Source organism: Diabrotica virgifera, chromosome 1, assembly GCF_917563875.1.
Source record: "Diabrotica virgifera virgifera chromosome 1, PGI_DIABVI_V3a".
Classification (NCBI taxonomy): domain Eukaryota; kingdom Metazoa; phylum Arthropoda; class Insecta; order Coleoptera; family Chrysomelidae; genus Diabrotica; species Diabrotica virgifera.
This window is the reverse complement of record NC_065443.1, coordinates 199,507,057-199,520,514: the sequence shown is the minus strand read 5'-3', so window position 1 is coordinate 199,520,514 and position 13,458 is coordinate 199,507,057. Positions and strand designations below refer to the sequence as shown.

Sequence of the window (13,458 nt, the reverse complement as noted above, 5' to 3'; positions counted from 1 at the left end):
GTTCAATCAAATTATTTTTGATCCCAGAATATGTGATTAAATTTATGACCTGTATTTTTGTTACACCCTGTATATCTGGGCCTAACAGTTTGCTTGAATCGTCGTCGACATTTATTTTCATTAATTTCATCGTTCCCCGTTAGAGGTCAGCACTGGCGAAGCGTCTTTGTAACCACTGTTACCGTTGGTAACATGTAAGAATCTTGCAAATAAAAATATTTTATGATTACTGTGAAACAATTCAATTTTATTTTTTTTACAATAGAAATATGAGTATTAATTATTAGAAATTCAGTAAAAAGCCAACTAGACGCACGAAAATATTAACGAGTTTATGCGACTGGGTTGAAGGTTATTTTGTTACCACTTTTGTTTGTGGTAACGGAATCAGTCGGACGGGCGGAAACGGCTCGTGTCTGAAAATTTTGAAAGACGAAGGCATGGGTGCGCTGTGGTGCTATGGACTGTGGATAATAAAACTCTTGTTACCACTTTTTGGAATGGTTACAATGGTTACTTACCTATTACAGTGTGCGTGCAATTAAACATGGAAAGTGTCGTTGAAGATTTTTTTAAATTGTTGACACTATGATTATTCAACTTAAAAATAGGTTTTCTAATGTAAAGCATCTCGAGTGTTTGGAAATATATTATGATTGTGACAATTTAAAAAAAAAACACAAAAAAAATCCCTGATGCCTTTAACCGATTTGTAAAGCTATTTGGACAAAAATTTTACAGAGCACAGTTAATAAGAGAATTGACAGTCCTTGATAATGCATTTCAGGAAAATCTTAAATTGGCAAATCTATTTTTAATAGTTTTCTACAAGTTCATCTACAAGTTCATCCGTTGATATCAGTTTTTCAGCAATGAAGCGGATTAAGACCTGCCAAAGAAATACCCAATTGATAGATTGAATGTCCTCATTTTCTTTAATTTCCATTGAGAAACGCTTTTTAAATGGAATAATGACAAAATCCTCTTTATATAATTCTGTTATTAACATTTTTGCAAATAAACAAAAACATATTTGAGAGGTTCAAAATAATTTTTTTAAATAAAAATTTTTACATCTGGTTTTGGTAACACTTTAGAAAAATTCACACATCGCCACTGGACGTCAGTCTAATCATTCTCATGTGTAAATATTTGAATATTTACACCACAATAATTTACACCATCTTCTCGGTGAGTTTTGATTCAGATCAGTCTTCTTGCGAAGTCTCTTTGATAAGGGGTAGACCACAAAACACGGTGTCAGAGGATGGCAAGAGACTCGATTTGAATCAAAACGAAACTGTTTATTTTACTTTTTTTTTAATTGTTTTGGAGTGTAATTTTTAGGGTCAACTTCGAATTGCATGAAAATTTGGAAAGTGTCCTCCACCCTCCACTTCAAAGTTGAATTTGTGCCGTTGGTTGCATTTACTTGGGTTGTGACATTCACCCCTTCTCGGTTGTGAAAAACCGCGCGTTTAAAGTTAGCCTTGAAATGGATAAACTAACTAATTCTAAGCAACTTTCATTCTATATAGTTTTTCACGAAAGTCAATACTTATCTAGATATTTGCGAATAAAAATGTTGATTTTTCGACAAAAAAAAAACGTTTTCAGGCGGTTTTTGGCAAATATCTCAAAAAGTAAATACTTGATTTTAAAAATATGTCTAGTAAAAACGTAACTTAAAACCATGTATTAGTGAACTTAGACTGGGAGATATTATACAGAAGTTCAGCCACGATTTTCTAAGTCCTGCCTTTTGCAATACTGGAAGGGTAGACGATGTACTTACAATCTGTGGAAACATCCAAAAATTTCCTGTGACATTTTCCTGTAAAAATTAGATTTTCCCAAAAAATAAAAATAGGGTTTTGCGATGAATTTCTAAGTCCTGCCATATCCGTAGATAGACAGGATACTATCGATTTTATGAAGAAAATTTTTTGGGCAGGAGGGTTGCAAACGGGGTAACGGAGTATATATGTATACAAACATGTAAGGAAAATAATGAAATTTTCATGATTTTCTAGGTCCTGCCAACTAAATAAACTAAACCTATTTATTTCAAAAGGATCAAAAAAAATATTGGCATGACGTCTCCTAATGTTTAAGTATACTTGTCCCTTGGAAAATTCTGCGGAAAATTTTCACCCTGATTCCGTGATTTTCTTAGTCCTGCCTTTAAAAAGTTATAATACTCAAATACAATCAATACCTTTTCGGTACTCGGCAGGAAGGTTAAACGGTTTTTGTAAGACGGCAGGAGTCCTAGATTTGTAAGAAAATTCGTGAAAAAAATTCTGAGTCATGCCATTTTGCACATGTTTCAAGAATCTTAATATAAGTCTATTTACAAAGAGGCAGGATGGTTTTATGGTTATTTTGTATACAGGGTGGGGCATTAGTGTGACAAAGTCCAATTACTCGTTTGTCGTAAGATATTCGAAAAAAGTTATTTAGGTAAAACATGGGCCACAGATAGGACTATGATTTAACAGTATTTTCTAATATACAGGGCTACCCGTTTTCACAGGGTGACACAAATTTATGTTTTTTTAAATGGAATACCCTGTATATTTTTACATTTTTGGATTCTACTCGATGTTCTCTTTAATAAAATATAGTGTTTTGAAATATTATACGAGGTAGTTTAAAGTACGAAATATAATTACGTTTTTTTGTTAATTTTGTAGGAACATTCACACCCTATACATATTGTTAGTGATTTGATATCCAAACTTCTATTAATTTATATTTAAACGATTTTTAATATAGTCTACTATTGTCAGTTATTAATAGTGTACCAAAATGTTTAACTTTAGTATACGGGGTTGGTTGAAACTCGGAATGAGTATTTTCTGAGTTTTCTTAAATGGGACACCCTGTATTTTAGTATTATAATAAAATGGTATTTTATGGTACCTTTTTATTTGTTAAGCATTTTCTGTACCATATTTATATATTAATTTCGGCAGTAAATTGATACAGACAGATTACTGAGGTGGTTTTTGGGGTTTCTGAACAAGAATGTCACATTAGAACAGATCTTTACCTAGTGCTCGGGGTGACTAATATACACGCGATATTCTTAAATTTCGAGGCTTTCAGACACTAAAGTGATGTAAGTAGATTACTCGAGGAGTTTTGTGGTTGCTGAACATGAATACGCCATCAGAATCTACCTCCAAAAACTCTCTAAATTCGAGATCAATCACCCTGGGCACCAGGTGCTCCGAGGGTCGGTTGTAATGTCATATTCGTGTTCGGCCATCCCAAAAACCCTCGAATAATCTGTTTTCTTTAATTTATTGCCGATATCCCACGAAACTCCAGAAGACGTGCCTTAGCAGCAACTCTGGGCACTAGGTGATTCGGAGGTCGATTCTGCTTGCGTATTCGTAACTCCAAAAACCTCCCAAATAACAAAATTTTGCCCTTAATACACTGATTTTGACAGGTTTATGCACTTTTGGATGCATGTTATGCACTAAAATGCAATTTCCACCCATTTTTATATTGTACACCTTTTATTTGAATTTGAAAATTTTTTTAAAAAAATAAAAAAAAACGGTGTATTTGCCGACTTAAAGCAAGAGTAACTTTTAGTACTAGAATACCTCATAATTTAATACTCTACTCTCAAAAATGTCTAAAAATTTAAAGACCAATAAGTTATGAGATAAAATATCCGTTGATCTACCTAAGACTATGACCAGTACTAGAAATTCAAAATTGATAAAATCGATTCATCTCTGGAAGAGAAATAAACGTAGCAGTTTTCCTTTTTCCTAAATAGAATTTTTCTAAATTCTTTTAAACTCAAAAAACCAAAAAACGAAAAATTTTTCAAATCGATTTTTATAAGTTAAAGCAAAAGTACCTTTTAGTACAAAACTATCCCAGAATTTAATAATCCAGTGTCAGAAATGCTTAAAAGTTAGACAGAAAAGTTATTCGATAAAATATCCGCTTCCGTACCCAAAACGGACCCCCATAACCGGTACTAAAAATTGACAATTGATAATTGACATTTGACAATTGACCTCTGAAAGATAAATAAGTGTACCAGTTTTCGTTTTTCCAAATAAAAGCGTTCTGCAGCTATTTTAAAGAAACTAATTACAAGACTTCGATATGCTTCTTCTAGACGAAGCATATCGTAGTAGAGGTTGTCCGCCAACCAGATGGTCTGATGACATCAAACAGATCGACAGAAACTTGATGCAGACAGCACAGGACAGAAATGCATGGAGAAGACTGAGGGAGACCTATATCCAGCATTGGATAGATCCGGGTTGAATTATGACGATGATGAATTACAAGACGCCATCTTTAAAGATCTTTAGCTTTCCACGGAAGCATTTTTGAACTAGGTGAATTGAGCTAAGTTTTCTTAAAATTATCTGAGGAATCTCCAGTTTTCATTTGTTATGAGAGCTGCTGGACACCCTGTATAATATAATGGGCAGGTAAATTCCCTACTATAACCAATAAATTGTAAAAATTGTTTATTTACTTTTATTGCGTTTACTTAAATAACAATATGATCTAATCACTTAAAATAAAGATGTTACAGTTTGCTATTAGATTTGAAAAGTGTGTAAAAATTCTGAGACCTTATTCAGGAAAATAATATTTAATAGGATACGATTGTTTTAATGATATATAAATTAATTTTTTGTATTATTCATCTTTGCGGTTATCCTGCCAATTTGTAAACTGTTTTAGATTAGTTTTTTTAAGCATACTCGACATGGTATGACTCAGAAAATTGTGGGGATATGAATATGTTTGTATAACACCCTGAAATAATTTTACAGACACACAATTTAATTTTTTTATACGAAATAACTATACAACCATCCTGCCTCTTTGAAAATAGATTTATATTAACTTTCTTGAGATATGTGCGAAATGGCATGACTCAGAAAATCGTGTAATTTTCCACGAATTTTCTTACAAATTTTTTAACTATATATAGTAAAAAAGGTGTAACTAAACGTCCTGCCATTTTGAATAATGTCTACTGAAATTATTTATTTATTTAACAAAATTTATTTTATGACTTAGAAAATCACGGAACCAGAGTGAAAATTTTATATAGAATTTTCCAAGAAACAAGTGCAGTTAAACATTAGGTGACGTCATGCCAACATTTTTGGTCATTTTGAAATAAATATGATTAATTTATTAAGTTGGCAGGACTTAAAAAATTATGAAAATTTCATTATTTTCATTACATGTTTGTATGCTCTGTATACTCCCTTAGTCCTTTTGCAACCGTCCTGCCCAAAAAAATTCCTTCATAAAATAGATAGTGTCCTGTTATTCTATGGATATGGCTGGACTTAAAAATTCATCGCAACTCCCAATTTTTTTTTCACTAAAATCTAATTTTCACAGGAAAATGTCACAGGAAACCCGTGGATTTTTCCACAAATTGTAAGTATCTTCTCTAACCTTCCAGTATTGCAAAGGGCAGACTTAGAAAATCGTGGTTGAACTTCTGTTAATATCTCCCGGTTTAACTCTATAAACACAGTAGAAGCAAAGTTGCAGCTCATGAAAAATACGTTCTTATTCGTCAAATGCCAAATCGAATATTCTAACGTGAAATAACGAAAAATTAACCAATTTTCTGGAAAAACCTATTAAAATTTTTTAAAGCAATTAAAAAAGCTTTATTTTTATTTTTTATAAAAGTTTGTAGCAACAACACTAAACGAGTTACGCTCAAAATAAAGTTGGCCCCTTTGTTTAGTTAAAAAAATCGTGAAAATCTCTCCCTTCTTAGCACCCTAAATAAAATCAATCGTTACCGCTTTACCTTTTACTTTATATGAATGTATACTGTTTATTCGATTTGTAAGTTTGACCTATTCGAAGTGTTTATTTTTGAAGAAATTTGGTTTGTATGAATTGTATCACCCGAATGTCATTCTCTAGGGGTGAGCAAGTCTCTCAGGCTGGGTTAAATCACTATGCTTGCTTGCTTGCTTGGTTTTATAGCAAAATAATTATTTTCTAAAATTTTTGGAAAGGTGCTCTTTTTCAAAATAACTTAAAAAGTATTAGTGATACGAAATACCTCAAATAGCAAAAAATGTAGATTTTGCTTTTATAACAAATATGATAGCTTCATTTTATTTTTTTGTACGACAAAAATTGGTTAACATATGGCTGTTCGGAAATTTGCATACACTCGTGTTTAGTGACTCGTTCAAGCCCTTTAAACTATAATCGTTTTAAAGATAAGCACTTTAAACCGGTGAAATTTACAGATCATATAAAAAATAGATAAATAAAGTAAATTTTATGTAAAGCGGTAACAATTAATTTAATTTGAGGTGCTAAACAAGGGGAGATTTTCATGATTTTTTTAACCAAAAAAGGGGGCCAACTTTATTTGGAGTGTAACTCGCTTAGTTTTAATGCTATAAACATTTATAAAAAAAAAAAACAAAAATAAAGCTTTTTTCAAACACTTTAAAAAGGTTTGAATGGGGTTTTTCCCTAAAAGTGCTTAATTTTTTGATAATTTGACCTTGAAATATTCGATTTGGAATTTGCCGAATAAAAAGGTATCTTTCATGAGCTACAACTTTTTTGTGCTGAGTCTATGGACTTCACAAATACACAACTTTTTTTGTTTGATTCTATGCTACATTTCTCTTAAGACTATTTTTTTCCAAAAAATACTTAGTTTTTGGGTTGGGTTATTTGCGAAAAACTCACCTGACAACTTGTTTCTTTTGTCGAAAAATAAATAATTTCAATCGCAAATAACTCAAAAAGTTACTCAAAAAGTACTTACTTAAAAACTCTAAAAGGAATGAAAGTTATTTAGAGTTAGTCAGTTTATCCATCTCCGGACATATTTTAAACGAGCGTTTTTTCACCCCCGAGAAGGGGTGACTGTCACCCCCTAAGTAAAAGCAATCAACGGCACCAGTTCAACTTTGAAGTGGATGATAAGTAGAACGTAAAGTCAAATTTTCATGCAATTCGCAGTTGACCCTTAAAATTATACGGTATCAACGTATTTTCCGTTCAATGACTGGGCTATTATTAGAACAAAAAAAAATTTAAACGGTACACTGCTAAAATAGGTTTATTTTTAATTAATCAGTTAACTATTTATTTCTTGCAAACACATAAACATATTCACAGCTGCCTCTTCAGTTGTATTTCCTTTTTTGGTGCATTTCTGGATCATTGCGTCAATTTCGTTGTCATCTTTTACTGTTCCAAACAGTTTTTTAATATTACTTGCCACTGGGTCCCCATTTTCAGTGACGAGTCCGCTTTTCATCATAACGCAGGATATTGTTGCTGCTGCTTTTTGTAGGTCCATCGGGAATTTTACCTCATTTGCACCACCAGGTCCGGCATCGCATTCGTTCACTGCTAGCTTCAAGTCTTTAAATATATTATCACCCTAAATAAAAAATATTGTTAAGATGTCAAAAGATCACTAAGGTCTATTTTTGCATATCGTCCGTCTAATAAGCAAATTGCAAATTGAAAATTTTACAGGAGAGACAAAAAACTTTGGAACACAAGTAAAAAAAGAGAAAATTGCCTAACTCCATGCAATACATAATTGACCAAAATTAATTAAACAAAATATTTACACAAACTTTCTACTTATTATACTCTATCCATATTAATAATAATAATCAAAATATATTTATTTACTTACATATTCTAACGTTTTTGAATCAAAACAACTTCCGAAACACTGACATAGGCAATATTTGTATGAATGAGAAATAACGTTTTTGCGGATTGTGGGAATTGTCAGGCGATAGCTTTTACCGTCTACTACTAGATGACACCAAAAAACAATTTTCGCAAAAAATGGACTTAGGCAATTTGCTATTAGACCGACGATATGTTATAGAATAATTAAATACAAAAGCTTCTGTTTGGTGAAAAATAAATTGAATGTGTGAAATAACTTTAAGCTGAAGCTGCATAAAGCCAAAAGAACGTACCTACAAAAAAAAAAGAATTTACTATTATTACTTGGAATTAACCACAATTTAGTTTAAAATAGTTTATTTTGACGTTTCGATTTAACACGAGAAATTTCCTGACATCTTGGCGCTTCATATACAAGGTGTCCCAAAAGTAGCGGGATGGCCGAATAATTTACGAGATGAACATCCGATCGAAAAATTGAAAAATACCTGTTCAATATTTTTCAAAAATCTACCGAATGATACCAAACACGACCCCCTCACTGCACCCCCTGGAAGTGGGATTGGGGTAAGTTTAAAATCTTAAATAGGAATCCCCATTTTTTATTGCAGATTTGTATTCTTCGTTGAAAAATAGGGAATATTTATTCGAGACATTTTTTAGAATTGTGGGTATATGTCGCTATAATCGGATAAAGCGATTTATCTTGATACGCTAATTAAATTATAGAAACGGTCTAATAATTCGAGAAATACACTTCCAAATAAAAAACCAAAAAACAGGTGTTTAATATTTTTCAAAAGCCTATCTAATAACACTGAACACGATCCCCAATCCATCCTATGGCGGTGGGGTGGGGGTAACTTTAAAATATTAAATAGGAACTTACATTTTTTATTGCAAATTTGGATTCCTCATAAAAAATAAGGAATATTATATTCGAGACATTTTTTAGAATTGTGAATAGACGGCGCTGTAATTGAAAAAATACGATTTATTAGCGCCATCTATCAACAAATCTAAAAAATGTCTCGAATAAAAAATGTTACTTACTTTTTTATGAGGTATTCAAATCTGCAATAAAAAATGGGGATTCCTATTTAAGATTTTAACGTTATCCCCACCCCACCTCCGTGGGATGGAGTGGATAGGTCGTTTTTACTGTTATTCGATATATTTTTGAAAAAAATATTAAACACGTATTTCTGGGATTTTCATTTGGGAGTGTATTTCTCGAGATATTAGACCGTTTCTATAATTTTCGAGGATATCAGGATAAATGTTTTTTTCCGATTATAGCGGCATCTATCCACAAGTCGAAAAAATATCTCGAATAAAGGCTACTTATTTTTGCGTAAGCAATCCGAATTTGCAATACAAAATGTGGGTTTCCTATTTAAGATTTTCAAATAACCCCCCACCCAACATCCACAGTGTGTAGGGCGTGTCGTGTTTGGTGTTATTCGGTAGATTTTTGAAAAATATTGAAAAAGCATTTTTCAGTTTTTTGATTCGATGTATATTTCGCGAGATATTACTTTATATAAAATACACCTTATATAAAAACAGTACATATCTAAAAAAATATTATTTCCATACTCTTCCCGACTTTTGTTTTCACCCATTTTGAAAACATATGAAAACCTTGAATTATATATCCAAGTCTCTCTCTCCCAGGTACTTTGTAAACACAATTCCTTCGTCACAAATGAGGTGTCGACAAAGATGGTACTAGAGGTGATAAATTTGACTTCGGTCCAACGGTTTTAGGGTTTTATCCAAAAGTAGTGTTTTAGGCCGCACATCAAAGAAACATAAAACGTAAATCACGTTTCATGGAAATAAAACACTACTAAACAAATAGACGCCCGGCCATTTATGAAACTTTCCGAAAATAAAAATGTGTTATGAGCATGAATCACACTCGTTTCATTGGTAGGTGGACTTCAGGATTTGTTTAGCCGTGTTTAATTTTCATGAAACGTGTTTTACGTTTCATGTTTCATGTTTTTCGTTTCATGTTTCATTGGTGTGCGGCTTGCCTTAAAGTCGCCAAAATAGTCTATCTACCTATCTAATTAGACTTCTTCGCATCTTTGGACATAGGGCTCTCCAATTCTTTTCCATTCTTCTCTCTCTGTCGCTACAGTCATCCACTAGAGTCCACGTAGTTCTTGGTATCACCTGCCCATCTCATTTGGGGCTTTCTCCAGCCTCGTCTACATTCCCACGGTCTGTAATTTATAAGAATTTTAATGTTGTTCTAAAATTCTTGAATAATTTTAATTAATACTTGATTATAAGAATTTTGTTTCATCGGTCTTCTTTTTGTCTTCTATTGAGTCCGGCAAGTCTCCATTTCAATTTTGCAACTTTTTGTCTAACATCCCTTTTTTTGTTTTCTCTGTTATCCACTCTCTGTTTTTATATCTGTTTTTGTATCTGCTTTGTCCCATTTCTTGTGTAGGATAATGGTTACAGATTCGTTCCAGTTGTTTGGGATTGTTTTTATTTTAATATTTTGTTAGGGGAATGGAGAGTAAAATAGTGTAAGCGATATATTATTCGACGCGTGTTAGCAAGAACAAATATAAACTTTCTGTTTCATGCCTGTCTATCCGTTCGTCTGTCTGTTCGCGAATATAACTCCACCGTTATTAAAACTGATAGAATGACAAATGTGGTGTCGAATAAGAGTTTATAAGCTAAATATAGTATTAGAGGTGATCAATTTGACCTAGGACTTCCGGTTTTAGAGTTGCAACCTGAAGTACTGTTTTAAAGTCGCCGAAATAGTATTCGACGCGCTTTGGAAAGATGAAAAATGTAAACAAACGTTTTTCAGTGTTTTATTGTGAGAAAAAATGTATACTTTTGGTTTTTATGTAATTTCCGGTTAAAAATTTTTATTCCTGTATTATTTGCTGTTTTCGTTTCTGTTTCATTGATTTGTGCCAACTTCTGAATATTCTGCTTTTCTGTGGCTATAACGTATAATAGTATTTGTCTATTCTACTTTAAAAGTATATTATTCTAAAAGTTGTGTCTAAATTCGAAAATAAGTTGCAGGATGATAAAGTAAAAAATAAAAAAATATCGGATACTTACCCAGGCTATGCCAAATAGAATGACTAAAACAATAAGTATCTTCATATTAAACAAATAAAAACAGCTATACTGAACTAGTTTATATAACAAAATTAAGCAGTTAATATCGACCCTCTTCTCAATGCATTTGCATTAACCTAAATTAACTACTAATACAAGTTTAATTTATCATTCTAGATTATTTTTTATGAAATAAAATCACCGGAAAATAAAAATTATTTTAGTTAGATATGGTGAAAATTTAAGAGATGCATAAAGCATTCACTTATTCAACATATAATAATATAGTTATGCAAATATTTAATACACATTATTATAATTTAATAGTTTTGCGATTATTCCATACCTCATATCAGGCTGAACTCTCATCATAAACAATGGCGCTACAACTCCTCGTGAGTCTTTGCTGCGTTTACTATTGCCTTCCATGTTTGTCGTTCCTGTGCCACTAATTCCCATTGTCGCACACCCATTTTCGGATAGATCTTCTTTGACTGATGCTGAGCTCTGTATATAAATAAAATGAATACCTATACAAATAAATAATGAAAATGTGGATTTTCTTTATTAATACTAGTCACATCAACTACTATGGTTATTAACGACATGTTAAGGAGAATTTTGAAAATACATATTTTGGGGCACATACTTAGAAATGATAAGTACGAGCTATCACAGCTGATTATGAAGGGTAAAATCACAGTAAAAGGGGTCCCGGTAGACGACAACTGGATGAAAAACATTCGCGACTTTTCCGGGTTAAACACACAGACGCTTTTCAGAAAACGAAGCCAACTTTCATTATTGGAATAAGCACTAGAAGAAGAAAAAGCGATATCTTACATTAAGGTATAAGTACTAATTAATTTACAATATATGGAAAAGGTAATTTTTCCTCTTTAGACCTATCGTTATCGATAATCTTTAAAGTTAAAAAGTGTACTTGTGCTAAGTAAAAATAAACCTTAAAATGTGTATAATAATATTTACAGGGTGTAACAAAAATACAGGTCCTAACTTTAATCACATATTCTGGGACCAAAAATAGTTTGACTAAACCTAACTTACCTTAGTACAAATGTGCACATAAAAAAGTTACAACACTTTAGTGTTTACAAAAAAGTTTTAAAAACGTTTTTGCCTCTTATTACTTTTTCAAAAAGTCGAGTTTTTATCGAGATATTTTGAATATTTGCCAAATCCACCACCTATTTGTATATGGTTAAGTACGATTATGGAGACTTGTGTTAATATGAAAATTTATTTATGATTTACATTTGTAGGTATATTTTGAACCATATTAAAAAAGAAGCCACATCTCGATAAAAGGTGCCTTATCGTAAAAATACAAAGAGGCAAAAAAGTTTTAAAAATACTGTGTTTAACTAATGGTATCGCAGTAAAATTGGAACGTACACAAACATTTAGTGGGTTTAAAGGAACCAAACCCCCATAAAAATTTTATGTAAACATATTAAAAAAGAAGCCGCAACTCGATAAAAACTGCCTTATCCAAAAAATACTAAAAGCCAAAAAAGTTTTAAAAATATTGAATTTAACTAATAGTACCACAATAATAATTTAATTGGAACGCACACAAAAGTTTGGGGGGTTTAAGGGAACAAAACCACCATAAAATTTTTATAAGATGTTCCTGCCATAAGAATGCCACGTGTCCATTTTCAATAAAAAATCTCTAATAGTTTTCGATATATTCGAAAATATCGATTTTTATTTTATAACTTCAAAGGGCTGTAACTTTTTTTATGTGCATATTAGTACTAAGGTAAGTTAAGTTTATTCGAACTATTTTTGGTGCCAGAATATGTGATTTAATTGATGACCTGTATTTTTGTTACACCCTGTATATTAATGCTGAGGATAACATCTAACATTTCATTTAAAATGGCCAGTGGCGGAACAATGCGAAAGGTAACAAATAGAAGGAATGAAGATAGTAGCGACGTAGAATCTAAGAATAAAAAATATAAAGAAGATGAATTGTATTTTGAAAAGAGTAACATGACGAGACGAACACCCAATAAAAGCAAACACAAATGAAGAGATGATAAAAATGAAGCGGGAAGTTATCTGGAAAAATGATGAAATTATGGCAGAAATCAGAACCATACGAAAAGACCAAAAGGAAACGATGGAATATATTAAGGAGCTAAAAGAAAAAACGAAAAATTGGAATAAGGTTTAATAATGGCAAACAAAAGAATAGAACAATTGGAAAAAGATAGACGGAGAAATAATATAGTACTAAGAGGCCTAACACTGTATCCTAACGACGGAAAGCCAGTAAACGAGTCAGTAGAACACTTCATAGGAAAAAATCTGAAATTACAGGTCAAACTGAGAGGAGCGGTGAAGATCGGAGACCAAATCTTTGTAACAGAAATGGAAAACCTAACGGATAAGCTAAGTGTACTAAAAAACAAAGGAAAACTGGAAAATATACAGGGACAAGAAATTTACATAGAATCAGATTTAACAAGAAAGGAAAGGGAAATACAAGAAAGGAAAAGAAGAAAAAGACAAAGGTAATACTACGAAGATAGGATATATGAAACTGGAGATTAATGGGAAGGAGTGCAAATGGGACCATAATAATGAGAAAATTATACAAATTCACAGAAA

At 31.9% G+C, this 13,458-nt stretch overlaps 1 protein-coding gene across 1 annotated transcript; it reads right to left on the bottom strand.

Moving 5' to 3' along the window:
• Positions 1–7,098: 7,098 nt before the first annotated feature.
• Positions 7,099–10,941, bottom strand: LOC126879014 (uncharacterized). The gene is made up of 2 exons (XM_050641891.1): positions 10,816–10,941; positions 7,099–7,441 (listed from the first exon to the last, which is right to left on the bottom strand). The coding sequence occupies exons 1-2, from the start codon at positions 10,858–10,860 to the stop codon at positions 7,133–7,135; spliced, it is 354 nt and encodes a 117-aa protein (XP_050497848.1). The 5' UTR covers positions 10,861–10,941; the 3' UTR covers positions 7,099–7,132.
• Between the last annotated feature and the right edge of the window lie 2,517 nt (positions 10,942–13,458).

Excerpts from the sequence above, each read along its gene's own strand:
- LOC126879014 (XM_050641891.1), bottom strand. The coding sequence starts at position 10,860 with ATGAAGATACTTATTGTTTTAGTCATTCTATTTGGCATAGCCTGG. Across the intron at positions 7,442-10,815 it reads TTCTATTTGGCATAGCCTGG|GGTGATAATATATTTAAAGA; the intron begins GTAAGTATCCGA and ends TTTTTTATTTAG.